At 36.2% G+C, this 17,860-nt stretch overlaps 2 protein-coding genes across 2 annotated transcripts; both read left to right on the forward strand.

The window, feature by feature from the left end:
* Positions 1-2,147: 2,147 nt before the first annotated feature.
* On the forward strand, positions 2,148-8,173 carry LOC131930573 (tolloid-like protein 1). Its single transcript, XM_059287115.1, has 9 exons — positions 2,148-2,364; positions 3,000-3,126; positions 3,846-4,063; positions 5,015-5,141; positions 5,399-5,607; positions 6,047-6,167; positions 6,457-6,668; positions 7,253-7,379; positions 8,107-8,173. The coding sequence occupies exons 1-9, from the start codon at positions 2,148-2,150 to the stop codon at positions 8,171-8,173; spliced, it is 1,425 nt and encodes a 474-aa protein (XP_059143098.1).
* Positions 8,174-13,337: 5,164 nt separating this feature from the next.
* Positions 13,338-15,830, forward strand: LOC131930580 (receptor-type tyrosine-protein phosphatase H-like). The gene is made up of 4 exons (XM_059287128.1): positions 13,338-13,365; positions 14,286-14,570; positions 15,085-15,357; positions 15,700-15,830. The coding sequence occupies exons 1-4, from the start codon at positions 13,338-13,340 to the stop codon at positions 15,828-15,830; spliced, it is 717 nt and encodes a 238-aa protein (XP_059143111.1).
* The last annotated feature ends 2,030 nt before the right edge of the window (positions 15,831-17,860 follow it).

A 17,860-nucleotide genomic window follows, 5' to 3' on the forward strand; every position in this document is an offset into this window, starting at 1 on the left:
GACTGCAACACACACAACCACTGACTGCCACACACAACCACTGACTGCAACACACACAACCACTTACTGCCACAAGAAAAAAAATAGTTTTATTTTCTTATTTTAAAGCTTGTTGCTATTAAGTTTTTTTCATATATATTAAAATGTGTTAATTGTCTACTCTTTAGTGATTCTTAATTTATGAAGTCGACACGACTAAAGATATTTGCTTGAAAACACCATCAATAGCTCGCGATATTTAAAGACGATTATCTGCCTGTAAAAGCAGCCGTCCGTGCCCATATTTATAAACGATATCAAGGTCTTAATCTTGTTACCCCCCACCAGAGTTTCTTCCAGGCATCTCTTAGGGAGGGGGGGTGGGGGAGAAGGGGCACCCCCACTCCTCGAAGAAAGTCTACTGCCCCCCCCCCCCCTCGAACGAAATAGAATTTATATAGAAAATATATACTTTTTACAGTGTCCGCCCCCCCCCCCCCCCGAAAATTGTTGTCCACCCCTCCCTCCGAAAATTTCAAGTGCACCCCGGAGAATAAAGTCTGGAAGAAACACTGCCCCCCCCCCCTTAGTTTCAAATCGTTTGAAAACTATATTATCTTCCCCTAATAAATTTCACTAGATCGACCGGCTCTGTAAACATTATCGTGAACTACAGCTTACCAGACTGTTAGGGTGATCGCGTCTAGCTAGCTATCTCCCCTTTTGTTATTGAATATAGTAATCTATCGAGTGATTTTATTTTGTTATCTCCCCTTAGTTTCGAAGCCATTTCATTAATGTTAACGACTAATAAAACATCTAATTTAATTTTTTTTAAAATAGATAGACTTGCATTGTCATGGTAGTGGAACGTATCTGAATAGTTAGAACGAATAAGTGGATCGAATTGAGTGACAAGATTTGCCACAAACCCATATACAAACAAACAGACGTTGCGAACTTAATAAAAGCTTGAAATAGCCCAAGGTAACAGACTACCCAAACTAATCATGGATAAACGTTCATGTAGAAAACCAGAGACATTTACATCATAAACAGAAGAATTTAAGTCTACGAAGTAAAAGAGCCGGAATAAAAATAAAATCCCAAGACATTTAATATAAAATGCGGTTCTAGAACAAAGCCAATATGTTTATATATAAAAGTAAAATACAAGGTATATAGTGTAGTGTATAATATTCACACATCCAAAATGACAGTATCTCAGTGCTAGAGAGCCTTATATACAGTAAAACGTGAATTGCCATGTGGTTTGGTTTATGTCACTAGAACTTTATATTACAGCATATCGGTGCTAGAGAGCCAAGGTAGTGGATCTTCTTGCAGCAACGACTATCTGTCGGTCTACGACGGCATTCTTATGACGTCACGACCGTTTGGCCGTTTCTGTGGGACCAAGGCCCCTGGTGTCCTTGTGTCGACAACAAACTACATGCTGGTCACATTCACATCGGATTATTCGTACACTTACAAGGGATTTTACGGGGAGTTTTTTACCATTAGTAAGTTTTTTTTTCTGGATTTCACTTGAACTACTTATTAAGGTACAATTTTTTCTTTAGCAATCCAGACGTATCCATTACGATTGACTTCTTCTAACTTATATCAATCTAAATACGAATGGTTGTCAATATAATCTCTATTGACTCCTATTTAAACCTAGACAGGGGTAATATTGTTCTGTTGCCAGTAAGATGTGGGCTGAGGGTTAAGCTTAAAATACTGTTAACGTCAATGTCAACTTTACGAAGTATATTAGATTCGGATTCTTCAAGGAAAGAAATTCGAATTTTTTTTTTTGAAAATATAAGAGTTACTAACCGTATATAAAAAAACTGTACATAAAAGACCTTTATTTGTATTAAGGTAAATCCGCTGAGTTATATGAGGCATCAGGGAATATTGTCAGCCCAGGTTTTCCATTAGGCTATGTCACCTCAGTTCAATATACCTGGAGGATTACCGGAAGTCCCCAAACTGTCATTATTTTAAAGTAGGTATCTCTGCATATAACTATTGTTTCTTTCTGTTATGGTGTTTTTATTTATTCTCATTTATTCATATATAATAATATATAAATAGCTATGTAATTAACAATAAGGATCGCTTTAAAATAATTATTCGATAAATTTAATTACATTTTCAGTATGTTAATGTTTGATATACAAGGATCAACACCTAGTTGCCTGTTCGATTACGTAGAAGTTTTTGACGGTCAAGGCGTGACTTCAAGATCGTTTGGCAGATTTTGTGGGAATATGTTCCCGCGAGATCTAACGTCGTCATCAAATTACATGTACATTGTTTTCACAACAGATAGTTCTGGAACTTATAAAGGTTTTTCTGGAAACTATTTTACAAGAGGTACGATTTTAGCGTGGAACTTTAAAAGGCTTTCCATGTACTATTTTAAATGTAATAGAGGGGATGTGTGTAAATGTAGCGGGGGGGGGGGGGGGGGTGAGTAGCAAATGTTCGACGTAATACGACAAAGGTTCGGTTGTGGGGGCAAAGGTTTGGTTGTGGGGACAAAGTTTTCGTTAATGAGGACAAAGTTTGACTTTGTGGGTGCTGACGAGGTATGGGTAATGTTGTGTTCGGGTGTCCCTGTATTGCGGACAGGGGCAGGGTGTGAAGCAATGTACCGATTGAGTTTAATACAATATTGCCTCCAGAAAAAGCGATAGCCGCCAGTTTCGATGAACCGAGCCTAACGTATTTTACTTTAAGTTCCTTAACAAGAACAGCCGAATGTCAATGTTAGGAAGATTGTATTAAGTTGACCACAGACTTTACCTACAGATATAAACTGATGGGAATGTGTTTAGAATTCTGTCTGTCAACTCACATCTCAGAACCAAACTATGGGGCAGAGTTTTATTCATATTTTTTACAAATCCGGAAACTCGTTTAATAATATAATTAAAGAATCCTAGTGATTCCCTTCAGAGACGCCGTCCCATCGTATAATAATATATTTTACTGTCTTCATACAATAGGTAGATCAAGTATTATACAAGCGGATAATGGGAATATAGTGAGTCCTGGTTTTCCTATAGGCTACCAGAACAACATGTACTTCACGTGGACTATTGTAGGAAGTCCTGGAACATTCATCACACTAAAGTAAGACATTTTATTATATTACATTTCATGTATGCCTACGTTGTTTGTTTATGGTAATAAATCAAGAGTAGTTTCCCTTAAACTTTTTTGTATATTCTTATTTAACAGTAAAAAAGAGGGGGGGGGTAGCACTTCCAAGGCAATAGAAATGTTTTTTATTAATTTAAAAAAAAACAACGAAATGTTTAAAAAGAGCATAGAATCCCAAAAAAAAAAAGAATTGCTCACCTTATGAACGCAGACAGTGTGAGTATAGCAGGAAAGAAAATTAGTATTTTTAAAAGGAAACATTGATTACCTTTCTGTTTTGAAAATCGGAAATAGTGTAAAAGACTATTTCCAGTCACCGGAAATCACTCAAAATCTGTCAGAAAACAACAAATAAGAACTTATAACTTTGAATAAAATTTCGTCCAGCTAACTGAAACAGTACTCAAGTTATTTGGTATTTTATTATTTTAAGAGACCAAAAATAAAAGTACCATTTCCGGATATAAAAAGTCACTCACAAATTGAGAGTGATTAAAGTATAAGATATTTTAGAAATATATAATATTTCGTCTACGTAACTAAAACAGTTTTCAAGTTACCTTGTTAAAGTACAATTTCCGATAACCAGAAATCGTTCAAAAGTCACATTGGGGAGTTGTAAAACTGTCAAAATTTCATTACATTTTTGTGCCCGATTACAATTTTTTCACGAATGTATATGTCAACAGTTTTACAACACTAGATTTGGGAGGTAGTTTGGAGTCATGCGTCAGCGATTACATTGAATTACATGACGGGGCGGGAAGTGGAGACCCGCGGTACCCAAAGCTCTGCGGGAGTGTGACGCCAGGACTCCTTGCGTCTACGTCGAACTACATGTACCTGGTGTTTAGGACGGATGCGTCAGTGACTCGAAGAGGATTTAATGTCACCTTTTACACACAAGGTATACAGAAATAGTCTTTGATAATTGTTTTTACTATCTTTCTAACTCATTTTATGTGTATATTATTTTTAATTTAAATATTGAACTTTAAAAAAAAAGAAAAAAAACGGTTTTTTTTTTCATGGGAAGATTTATTTACATTTCTTTTAATTAGAAGTATGGGAAGACGTAGGCAGGAGGTAGAGTTTACAACTACAAACTTAAAAGTGTCGAGTGCAAATTCCGGGCTCTAGTCAGTAGAATGTCCCTGAATGCATTAATCCACCCCTTCCCTCATGCGGAGGTCATTGAAATAGATGAACTCTACTTCACCTGCTAGATGTCTTAAGAACGAACGGGTGAAGTTGATGAGATTATAGCAAAATTTGCTGCGCTAGTTTGTGGATGAGCGTGCGATTACAAACAGGATAGTTTACATCCGTGGTCACAGGCTCGAGTCCATGGGATGATGATTCAGTTTTTACGGGTACCTGACCTGAGTTGGGTTAGTTGATCGTGGATGGTGTTAAACACACAATCACTGCCTTAGTCGAGGTATTCAGGTCGATGAACTCAAACAACAGTATAGATATGGACGATACTGTTTCATTGTTCAGAGTTTAAGTTCTTTCACAAGTATAGTACCCAGGGTTCACAGAAAGAAGCGCAACGGAAAAAAGCGCAACGGAAAAAAGCGCAACGGAAAAAAAGCGCAAAACAAAATGCGTAACGGAAAAAAAGCGCAAACAGAAAAATGCGCATCTTTCTGGTCACCCGTACCCAGATAGCGAATGCCACAGAAAAAAAATAAAAAGTTATCCAAGGTGCTAACTCACGTTGTTTCCTTAACTTTCATGAAATCATCCAGCGAGTAAAACAAATAAGGGTATTATAAAGTTACCTTATAAAGCCAACAATCGACTTGTTTCATTTATCTTAAAAGCAAGTCAATGGTGTTCATTCTTTCCAAAGGACAAAACATTTTACTCCAAACACCTGCCGGGGACATTGTCAGCCCGGGGTTCCCTATCCGTTACCTGAACAATAAGGACTACAGGTGGACAATTTCTGGAACATACGGGAGTTACCTCGTTTTAAAGTAAGGCAATCTGTTTTAGCCTTCTTCTGTAAGATAAACAACGCTAAACTATAGCTTTAATGTTATTAAATATGAACTAACTTGTTTCATCTCTAATATAATGATCAATACCTACAACATACTCAAAAGAAAGATAGGTCTTTGTTATATACACATTTTTATTCACTAAGGGTTATTGTTATACGTTAGAATAACTTGTATGTGGTATAACTATCTTAAATCAAAACAAAAAATGTATTTCTTCATAATTTTTATAGCATTACGATGCTAGATTTAGGCAGCATTTCTGCCCCATGTTCCAACGATTACCTGGAGTTCTACGACGCAGCTAACCAAGCACTCGGACGAGTCTGCGGCAATGTCTCCCCCGTCCTCATCACTTCTACCAACGAGTACATGAAAATTGTTTTCAGATCAGACAGCTCAGCTACATTTAAAGGATTCAGTGCGCATTTCTCTTCCCAAGGTACAGACCCTAATAATATCCTTAAACACTAGGGGTCGGCGTGGTCGAGTCGGTAAAGCTCATGGTTGCTAAACCGAAAAGTTTCGAGTTCGAACCCTCGGGCAGATGAGGCTCGTTAGCTGGGGACAGCCACTCTTCTAGGAGAGACAATTCCAAAATCAAACAACTGCTGCCTTGTAGTTTGTTCTTGGTTGGACAAAGGCTATGCAAGCAAATCCAAAAAGAAAAGCAGGCTGAAACCGGAGTCAATGGCCTCAATGGCGCATAACCAGTTGACACGTATCCTTAATAGTGATGGAAGCGTGGTCGAAAAAAGTCTCGAGTTCAAACCCTCTGGCAGATAAAACTCGATCCCTCCCAACACTAAAATTAAGAAGAAGAAGAAGAACTAAGCAAGTGTGTTTTCAACATGAACATAACCCGAACGTTTTCTGTTTAGGTTCTACATTAGAAGGTTCTTCTGGGGTTTTAATAAGTCCTGGATTCCCATTCAGCTATAAAAACAGTGCTGTGTATTCGTGGTTTATAACAGGAATTGCTGGTTCGTTTATCGTACTCAAGTGAGTAAAGCTGTCGTCGATTTTCGTTGACCGTGGCTCATTGTAACAATAGGCGCATGTCATAATTAATATTTAAGCTATTTTTATTTTAATGGTCTAAAAAACTGAATTATTTAATTTTCTTTTTTTTACATTCAGTCTGAGGGTTTAAAAATCTACATTTGCAATATTTTTAATGTACAAATAAAAATACATAGCATTGTAATTTAAATGTGTTTTGATTAGTGTAAAAACAGATCTTCATAACGTAAATTCATTCACGCATATTCTTCATCTTTGTCCGTGCCAGTATTGATGTCCTCGACATTCAGGGACCCTCCCCGACGTGTTCATTTGATTATCTACAAATCGTGGACTCTGATGGTAGCACGCAGCTGGCTCGCCTCTGTGGGAGTGGTGGCTCCATTGTCACAGCATCAACTGGCACCAGCATGTCTGTCTACTTCAGGACCGACAACTCTGTCGTTTACAAGGGATTTACTGGAAACTATTATACACAATGTGAGCAAGTCGTTATGAAAATTTCATATTACGTAACCAGAGAAATCAGCACGCAGAACATATAGCAAACTTATAACAAACACAATAATAAACGTGTGAATTGGGTTTTTTTTTCTTATTTTTTTAGAATTTCTGATTGGCAAATTGTCAAAGAGCGCAAATTGTTTGTTTTGTTGCCTGTTTTACTAAATGCATTTTTATATCAACATAAATCAGCAATTTAAAAAATTCGATGAGAATCCCGGAAATCACTTCCGTAACAATTTTATACGTTGACAGCTTGTCAAAATGTAGAAGACTAAAGGCTGTAACTGTACAACAGAGACCTACTCTGTATAACCAATATTCATCAATTGAGAGATAATATAAAACCTCAACCATTTGTGTCAACATTCGAGTTAGCCTGCTTTTATTACCTGATCAGCTTAAAGACCGACCACCCCCTCCCCCCTCACCTCAATTTCTTTTGAAACGTCCAAGCTGGCGATAAGACACCATACACTATTTTGAGCATTGTTTAATGCTTGTAAAATATATTTTTTTTATTTTATAGGTACTGTAATAATCTCTGTTTCAAATTCTAGCCTCGTCCAGTACACTCAGGAAACCCAGTGGCTATCTGGTCAGTCCTGGTTTTCCCAGGTTTTTTCTAAACAACAAAGTTTACGACTGGACTGTAGAGGGTACCGGTGGCGCATTCGTCATTTTCAAGTAAGTGACATATTCTATTTATAGCTTTGTAAGGATAGCTATTTAAGTTTGTATGTATAGCTTTGTAAGAAAAAAATGTTTTAAGTATGAATGTATAGCTTTGTAAGGAAAGTTATTTAAGTATGAATTATGATAATGATTAAAATATTATAACATATTTCCCTACAGCATAACTTTCCTAAACCTAGACAACTCACCTTCCTGCTCTAACCATTACTTAGAGGCATTTGACGGGTCGAGCCGAAATGGGACACTTCTAGGGCGCTTTTGTTCTGCATCAGCTCCGATTATCATAGCGTCTAGTTTGAATAGCATGCACATACGTTTTACAAGTGGAGGTTACTTGACATTCAAGGGATTTTTTGGAAACTATTTTATCCAATGTAATGTTGATCTTTAGTTTTCTTAGTATCTGAAAAAACTCGATTAAGTTAAAAATATCATATGAAATTGTATTTAATTTGGCCTTGCAACCTTTGGTAAACTTTTAAGCGAGCAGAAAAATTATAAAATACTTTTAAAAATAAAATAAGCTTTAGTTTTATAAATTCAAGAAAGTTGTCAAGATTGTCTGTATATAAACTTTTTATAAGTAGAATAATATTTTAGATATATATCAGCTTAAGTATAATTACATTTCTCGATGTTTTTTTGATTACGTATACTTAATGTTTGTTATATTTTGGACACGGAGTTGTAAAATGTCCAATCTATTTTCTTTTTGCAGCTTGCCAGATTTCTACATCAGGCCATTCTGGCACGCTACAAAGCTCAGGGTACCCAAGTGGATATAATCAACTCTCATCTTGTAGTTGGCTGATTCTTGGTGATGTAGGCAACAGAGTAGCTTTGAAGTGAGAATAGATTTTAATACTTGGTGATGTAGGCAACATGATAGCTTTAAAATGAGAATATATTTTAATACTTGGTGATGTAGGCAACAGAGTAGCTTTGAAGTGAGAATAGATTTTAATACTTGGTGATGTAGGCAACATGATAGCTTTAAAATGAGAATATATTTTAATACTTGGTGATGTAGGCAACAGAGTAGCTTTGAAGTGAGAATAGATTTTAATACTTGGTGATTTAGGCAACATGATAGCTTTAAAGTGAGAATAGATTTTAATACTTGGTGATCTAGGCAACATGATAGCTTTAAAGTGAGAATAGATTTTAATACTTGGTGAAGCAGGCAAAATGGTAGCTTTAAAGGCTGCCTCGTTACTTCAATTAATTATTGTCATTATTAAATATATTAAATACTTATTATATTATTATCTTCAAAGAAATCTATCTATATACTACTAAAAGTCAAGTTTGTTTACATGTTTGAATATTTATTTGTTTGTTTGCCTGATTGAAAATTGTGATATGTTCGACTCTATCTGGAGAGCTGTAAAATAGTATGTAGGTAGAGAATAATTTTTTAATGCAGACAGACTGTTAATCACAAATTTATTTAAAGACGTTAATTAATTTATTGATTTATTCATACGTACAGTAACCCATTTTTTAAAAAAATATTTGAAAAGCCACTAGACTCGGCGGGACCGTGACGTCACAGGTTTTTGTTTACTCTTTAGTACAATAAAATTGAGCGTCTATCGAAGAAAATTGTGTTCCCATTCACAAGTTTAACGCGTTCTAAATCTAATTTTCTGTCGGTCATAACTTTAACAATACGTCCGTTTTCTGTATTTATTACGTTCCAACACTTATATCAATGTTCAACTGTCTTTTTCATTTAGTTTTACAATACATTTCTCTAGATCTAAAGATCAGCTATCGAAGGAAATTTATGAATCTAGCCTAGATCTAGATCTAGATCTAGCCTAGATGTAGGTCACTAGGTTTCTATGTAAATTCTAGATCTAGACTTAATGTAAATTCTACATCTAGAATCTATTTCAGGCCTTAATTATTTTATATAAATCTTTGTTTGGCTTATTTAAGATAAAATTTAATTTGAAAGTTAGTACTACTAGACTTATTTTTAGATCTAGATCTAGAATCTATACGCCGTAAATCAAGTTGCATAAGGAGATACATAGTATAGTATAAAAATTCACTTGTGACGTCACGAGTAAATAGCTAAAATGGTAGCGTAGTCAGCTCTCATGCAGGAGGCACGGGTTCTAGACCAATATGTCAATGAAATTTTTTTTTTCAATTTTTTTTTTTAGATGTGAATGATAACGTTGCCTATCTGAACTTGGCAAGATACAGGGCAGGTGAAGTAGAGTTCATCTGTTTCTTTGTCCTAAGCATATGAAAGGATAGTGTGGTCAGATACATGCTCGGCTGGAATTGTTTTTTAAACGATAAAAACATGTTGTCTGAGACTTGGCAGGACACTGGGCAGGTGAAGTAGAGTTGAGTAGGTCACCTATGACGTCAGTTTATGAAGGGATAGTCCGAAATCGGTGTTTTCGGTGTTTTTAAAAGATAAAAAACATATATTTGAATGTGGGGTCTGTTTTTTGTGACGATAAGTGACACTGCAGTAGCGTACCGAGGAGGGGGGGGGGGGACGGTAGGGGAGGGGAGGCGGGGGGGTGGGGAGGGGAGGCGGGGGTGGGGGGGGGGGGGGAAGGGGAGGCGGGGGGTGGGGAGGGGGAAGGGGGGGGGGCATATGTTGGGGCGCCAAAATGGTTTGGAAAAATAAATTGATAGGTTGAGGGGGGTTCAAATCGAAAGTTTGAGTGGGGGGGGGGGGGTGCACATCAAAAGTTTGAGGGGGGGGGGGGGGGTTCAAATCGAAAACTTTGTCCCCGGGCGCCGGGAAGGGTCGCTATGCCTCTGAGTGACAGACGTGATGTTTTTTGATGGATGACCCCCGAAACCCACAGTTATCCAACGGATGACGGGTATTCTAGTATATATTAATACCATTGTTAGCACTTTGCTTTCAGCCAATTAGCAGATAACATACTAGCGCTATTCAGATAAACATGGTTTGTCATTAACGATCTTGTTTAGTGCAACTTTATCATTAGTTGTGCAAAATTCAACTAATTATTCTTTATTCACCTTTAAAAATCTACCAGACGTTTCACGGTTTACCCTTCCAGTAGTTTTCCTCACCCTCACACTACCCCACTGGCTGCGTGACGTCATTAAAACGCCTCCCCCCCCCCACGCTCCCCATACTACGCCCTACCTTCACGTCGTCTTCCCTCTCACAGTTTTACCGACTTTGAAATCCTCCCGTGTGACGCGGTGTACATTGCGGCATTTGACGGCCAGCACATGACTCCCGTCAAAACCCTGCCTTCCTGTGGGAGGGTGCCATCGTATCACGTGACGTCATCAAGCCACAGGTTGTTCCTGGTTCTCATCACCACCGGTCTGCAGATTCCAGTGTCTTACCGGGGGTTTAAAGCCAGTTATGTCATCAAAGGTGAGGGCAGGTACTAGCTGCATACCCAGTACTTCTTCACATTTATCAGTTACATCCCCAGCACTGTTTTCTTCACATTTATCAGTTACATTTTCCGTAAAAAATTATACTATTTCCATTTATTATTTAACACGTTAGTGTGCTACACTAACCTCTAATCTAAAATCTAGCGACTAAAATCTACCCACCTCAAACCTACATTTTTCTAATGTATAATATTAGTTGTTTGTTTTTTCGTCAACAAATTTCCTTATAATGCCCAAATATTACTTCAGGTATTTTTTTCGAAAGACTTTTTGTTGACTGACATTGTCCTTATATCCAAACATGAATCTTGACATTGTATGAGACAGGGTATAACTCTCAAAATCCATTTCTACTTGTATTTCCGTAAAGTTGTCATGTTTTCGATAGAGTGTCTAACAATAATAAATGGTTTTCAGTTTATCGTTTTATTTAAAAATAAATACATATCAATACACATTTTCACAAAAGATAAAGTTATACAACTTGAAATATGTTATCCTAAAGCTACTCTACAGGTACGTGGTCTTACAAAATCATGTAACTTTGTATCTGGTCAGATCTAGGATACAACACACGATGCAGCTACGTGGATCAGTGTAGGAGCTATCTAATGTGTCTAGATGGTCATTGTACATGTCCCCTTGACAGGTACCACAACAGTACAGAGGAGAGCTGCATCGTTAGTAAGTTGACACAACTCGCACACGCCACACGTACAAATAGCTGTAGTGATGTCTCAGGTTAGGATGGAGTAGCCGATTAGACATTAAGAAAACTATGTCCCTACTGTTAGGATAGAGTAACCCATTAGACATTAAATAAACCGGGAGTGATCTCCCCTAAACTTTCTCGAATATTCTTCTATAAAACAACAGGGGATGGGAACTCGGGATATAGTTATGATTTTTAATCCATTTTAAATACATAAACTTTTTAAAATAAAATAAAATCTCATAGAAAAAAGTATTGCACACCAAGCGAACGTCTAATAAAGATGTTCATAATGGTGCGCAATATTATTAGTACTTTATAAATTTAGATGCGTTTTTGAGAAATCGGAAATAGCGTAAATTAGTACTTCCCGTCAACAGAAATTACTCAAAATTTAACAGAAGGTAGAGAATTGGATCTTTTACTTACATGTGACATTTCATTTATCTATCTGAAATAGTACCCAAGTTATAGGCTTTTGAAAAATTCAAAGTAGAAAAAGTACCACTTCCGGTTATCGGAAATTGCTCAAAAGTTGATACGGATCTACGATTTTGATAAAATACTTATATATGAAATTTCATCAACCTAGCTGTAACGGTACTCAAGTAATCGTGTTTACACACACACACACACACACAGACACACACACACACACAGACACACAGACATACGGACAAGATTGCAAAATTATGTTTTTCCGTATCCGTGAGGTGTAAAATGTCGAGATTTGTAAAAATCTCGATTTTTTTTTTTGCACGATTACAATACTTTCTCTATACTACGTATATACGAGAAAGTAAAAAAACGTCCCTACTGTGAACCAGTTGTTTGAGGGGTAGGAACCACAACCCTGTAGCCAATGGAGTTGTCTAACTTTGATCAGTTACCAGACACGATATAAACTCTGCTGCTCCACACTGTTGTGATAGTCCGTTTTCTGTTGTCGGTTTCTTTTTGGATTCTAAAAGGGCGTGTTTGTTGGGCGTGAGTAATGAAACGAAATACAATTACACCATCGGGAGCAAATTGTACAACAATCTGTTCATGACTCTTGGATGTGCACAGATTCAATGACATACTCACAAACCTAATCTCTCTCTCTCTCTCTCTCTCTCTCTCTCTCTCTCACTCTCTCTCTCTCTCTCTCTCTCTCTCTCTCTCTCTCTCTATATATATATATATATATATATGTGTCTGTGTGTGTGTGTCTGTGTGTGTGTGTCTGTGTGTGTCTGTGTGTGTGTGTTTTAATTTATCTAACGCTGCTTAAATACATGCACATATATTATTGCTTGTAAATATTTTACAGAATCGACTTACAACGAACGCTGTGAAGTAATGGAACATTGTCGTGCAAACCTCAAGTGTTTAAATAACTCTTGCACCTGTGAAACCAAAAACTATTACGACCCTGCTACCAAACTGTGTACACCTTGTAAGTTTATTGGACGGCCACTTCAAATCTAGGTGTATGTTTGTTATGATGCATGTTTTGTGAGTACAAATTGGTGCAGATGAATGTTGATGAGGGGGTATAATGAGCAAATAGAATTGGATCGCGCATAACAGATAGTGACTTGGAAGACATAGAATGTTTTTGCTATAGAGTGAATACTAGAGAGTTCTGATTGTGCTGTTGATGTGAGAGGTAATCTGTGTCCCATCCATGACCAATCCAATCAGATACTAAACTGACTATGCTAGTAGCTTGAATATAACAACAAATTGAAAGAAATAAGCATTCGGTCTAGCATACTCACGTTGTCAGTGACCAAGGAATATTAGAAGTTGAGCGCCAACACTAATTATATGAAAAGATGAAGCCCTCTCACAGCAACCTTAACAGTATACACCTCTCTTGTTAATGCCTATCTAATAGAAATGTAAACCCTCAGATAAGGCATTATCGTCAGCTGTGATCTAAGAGCTAGGATACTCTCTACATCTTATCAGTTATACACCACAATGTTTTTATTTTAAGCTGTAGCTCACGCCGCTGTATGCAACACAAACATACCTGGCATGTGCGACTCACCACTTTTGGAGTGCTCACGTGATATCAACTCAACATACAGGTGTCTGTGTGGGGATAAGTTTCATCCAGAGGACGGCGCATGTGTTTCGTGTGAGTATTTTTTTCATTGCTGGTTCTGTGTGCGATTTTAAAACCTAGACGCTGACACTTGTATTTAATGTAAACATCTAATGAATGCTACAACATAATCGAAAAGGTTGTCTTTTAATTATATTAGTTTTGGTTCATATTCCATAAGACAAAATTACAAGATGTTACTTAATTGTCTACGGTAAAGGCTTAGTGCAATCAATATGGCTAGGGTTTTATTTAAATGGCAGTTTATGCTGCTTATTTATCATGTCTGTTGTATAATAAAGTACCTTCTTGACAAGAAAGATGAGCTGTGTGTATGTTTATGTTCATAAGGAAATAAAAACATGAACATTAGAAGGAAATAAAAACATGAACATTAGAAGGAAATAAAAACATGAACATTAGAAGGAAATAAAAACATGAACATTAGAAGGAAATAAAAACATGAACATTAGAAGGAAATAAAAACATGAACATTAGAAGGAAATAAAAACATGAACATTAGAAGGAAATAAAAACATGAACATTAGAAGGAAATAAAAACATGAACATTAGAAGGAAATAAAAACATGAACATTAGAAGGAAATAAAAACATGAACATTAGAAGGAAATAAAAACATGAACATTAGAAGAACATTCCAATCCTTACCATAGCCGCCAAATATGAGGTCAAAAATCCAAGAATTGCTGCCACAAGTTCCAGACAGGTGGACTTACTGTGGGAATCCTGGGATAACGAGACCAACTTCCGGTACGTGGTCGTCTGGGTCTCAGCACACGACGTCATGGATACAGGTGAGCAAAGCGCCAGTGGGAGTGGGGTGACGGTGGGCGGCCTAACGCCAGGGACCAGCTACACCTGCACCATCGTCACCATACTGAGGCAGGAGTGGTTCTACGCCGAGAGAAACCTCAGCACTACAGTGCAAGTCATTACATGTAAGTGTAATCAGTCATTAAATGTAATGTTGTAGACAGCCCTTATGTGCAAGATTATAACCAATCAATGTCTATAAGATTATAATCGGTTATTATATGTAAATGTAATCAGTCATATTTTTAAGATTAAAATCCATCATTACATAAAAGATGCATCAGAAAACATTTTGTTGGCTAAAACTCATACATGAGTATACCAACAATATTTAGTTTTCTGTGCATCCTCTATAAAATCAACTAGTAGGCCTAATTTAAAACTGAATTTTAGAATGGTATAACGATTACGAGTATTCGTCAGATAGACTTTAAAAGTAATAGAAATACATTTCAGATATACTATAAAAGTATTAGAAATACGTAACTGATAAATATTTATAAGTAACATTTTGTGTGCGTGTCCAAAAATTAAAAAAAAAAACTTCTTTAATCAAATTATTCAAGTGCGTTGTGTAAAAATTTAATTGGTGCAAATAATATCCAAGTAAATCAGTTGCACATTTTCTTATAATTGTAGACCCCGCAAGCCCAGGCAAGGTGGATTTAGGCGCTAGTAAACTCGACAGGCCACCGTACGTTCTGCGATTTCAACCTTCACAGGGCAGGGTAGATAACTACGTGCTAACCATTGAATCCAAGCGGAATGTAACTTTTCGAGTTACCGCCCCTGAAGTAAATACATCAGATCTAGAGCCCAACACTATGTATCGATATACCATAAAGGCTTTCAATGCAATTGGTGATGAAAGCCAAGAGGCAAAAGGAACCTTTCAGACAGATCCCATTAAAGGTAAGTCATTTTTTTTTTAAATTAAGACTTTGTTTTAGGTAATTAAAACATTTTTTTTGTTATTATGAAGTATTGAATGCATGCGATATATGACCATATGCTAAACACTAACGAATATTTTCCAAAAAAATGAACATTTAACAAGCTTTATGGCGTTTTACAGATGATAGGTAGAAGGCATATGGTACCATCGTAATATCCCAGAAAAAATGTTAAAAACTACTAGTAGCCTAATGGTGTATACATTGTCAATAAAGCAAAGAAATAAAATTAAAGAGTCAAACTGTACGTCTTCTGTTGGCGACATGAACTAAAATTGTTTATCTTTGGTGAACTCTTCAGATGGTGAAAATTTTGGGATAATCGCTGGTGCCACTGTGGGTTCTGTTGTTGTCATCTGTACGGTTGTGGTGGTGGTGGTGTGTGTTGTGGTTAAAAGGAGAAAACCTAAGCATAACCCAAAGCCAGAGTAAGTTTCCATTCTAGACAAATATCAGCTAACTTCAGGTAAATGTTTGATTTTTTTCCCACGTTTTCTTTAACTTGCTTTCGCGTCTGTTTTTTTGTTTGTTTGTTTGTCTTTCCATCAAATCTTGCGATCAAAATTTCGGGCACTTCCCAGTTAGCTAGAGCGCTTAAAATTTTCAGGAAAGCTTTGTTTCCGATGACAATACAATATTCAATTATTATTATTACTAAATTGATCCATGGAAAAATTTTATTGATCATTTTAGACTCCTATTGATTTGTACAAAAAAGGGCCATAACCTAGTAATTGTAATTAGATAAAAACAAGGTTGGGTACTTTCCCTTAGTTCAATCAGAAAACGTGGGTTTTTTAAATTTTTTTAATGATAATTATTTATCTTTGCAAAAATGCTTGTTTTAACAGCATCAGCAAGGCATGCAAATTTTTAAAACAAGTTAATTAAAAAAGTCTAGTGACATTTATGCGCAATTTCCTTATGTTATCTAAAAATAGCTTTGACGTATAATGCTGGGGTGCGTTCAAGCTAGAAGAACGATCGGTTTGTAGGTGTTTATGTAATTTTAAAATTTGTGACCGAACGAGAGGATATTTTTGAAAACTTTCTTCTGCAATATTGTTTTAAATTACGGCAGAAATCGATTGGTACATGTTTCAAGTCGCTAAGTGGTCTGGTTGCCGAGATATGGGCCAAAAACTGAATTTGAGCTTTTTGGCTTTTCCTGGAAATACATGAAAGAAACCCGGAATTTTTATGGCCTATGCTCATTCTCGTAACTTGCTTAACATAATTGCTTTTGGAACTAGTCATCGATATTGCTTCGTTGAGGAGGAGATACGACTTAAAGCCCGGACACACATTCATCCATACATTCATTCATTCATTCATTCATACATCCATCCATTCCCAGAAATGACGAAGTAATAAACGCAATTCTCCAGAATGGAAATTGCGCTAAAAAATTACAAATATTTAATGTCGTCTGTAAAATTCAAAACTTTAATTAACTTCGTTTGGATATTTTTTGTTACTTAAATTTACTTGCTTCAATATTATCAATATAATTATCTTTCTTTTTTTATAATATAAAAATAAGTATACGCACACAAAATATAATAATTAACGTAATGATTTAATCTTATGTATAATTTTAAATAAAGTTGTATTTTTTAACATTTTGCTTTTTATTTTTCCAGAAATGTTTGTGCCAGTAAGAAAGAAAGCAGACAGGAGGTTAAAACAGTTTCAAATCATTATCACTGTCAGTCTGACACTACAGATGACGCTGGTAACATTTTCTGATTCATTTATTCTTAATCATGTTTTTAAAATTCAGAAAAGCTCAAATGGGCTGAAGATTTTTAATTAAGCAGGATGGCAAACCTCCCCCAAGCTGGTGGTCAACTAGATTTAGACACCACCATAATCAAAAAAAAATTATTAAAAGCAAAAACTAGTTAAGACTCTATATCGTATTAAAATTAAGGAACATATTAAAACAAAGCAAAGATTATTTTATTTTTCGTTTTTCAACACAGTTACACATTTTTAAAATACTTTTTTTAAAAAGCCACATGCGTGGTTTGAATAGCAGAAGTGGAAGGGGGGGGGGGGGCTTAGTAGTAAAAGATGTGTGACCCAGTTAGGATACAGATATTTGTGTGACAATGGTCAGCCAGGAAACACTGGCTACACCATTCCACAGCTACTTGCTGCCGTGCTAATGATGACCCATATATCCATTCGTACACTTCCTAAATCAAGTTAACTGCTTGAAGATTGGGCCGCCTTCACTTTGGTTTATTAAATGTTCTATGTGAGGTAGGGGTGGGGATCCTGTACTTGTAAATTATCCTTTGTGATTTAACTTTGATACAGTGTGGATATCTCTCATCAGACATTGTAATTTTTACATGTTTTATCATGTGTGTGCGTACATTTTTTAAGCAAATGTGTAAAAAAAAAACACACACTTAAAGTAAATATATTTTTGTTTAATAACTTTTAAAATTCTA

The sequence above is a fragment of the Physella acuta genome, unplaced genomic scaffold (assembly GCF_028476545.2).
Source record: "Physella acuta isolate Inbredline_101_S28 unplaced genomic scaffold, ASM2847654v3 ptg000099l, whole genome shotgun sequence".
Taxonomy (NCBI): Eukaryota; Metazoa; Mollusca; class Gastropoda; family Physidae; genus Physella; species Physella acuta.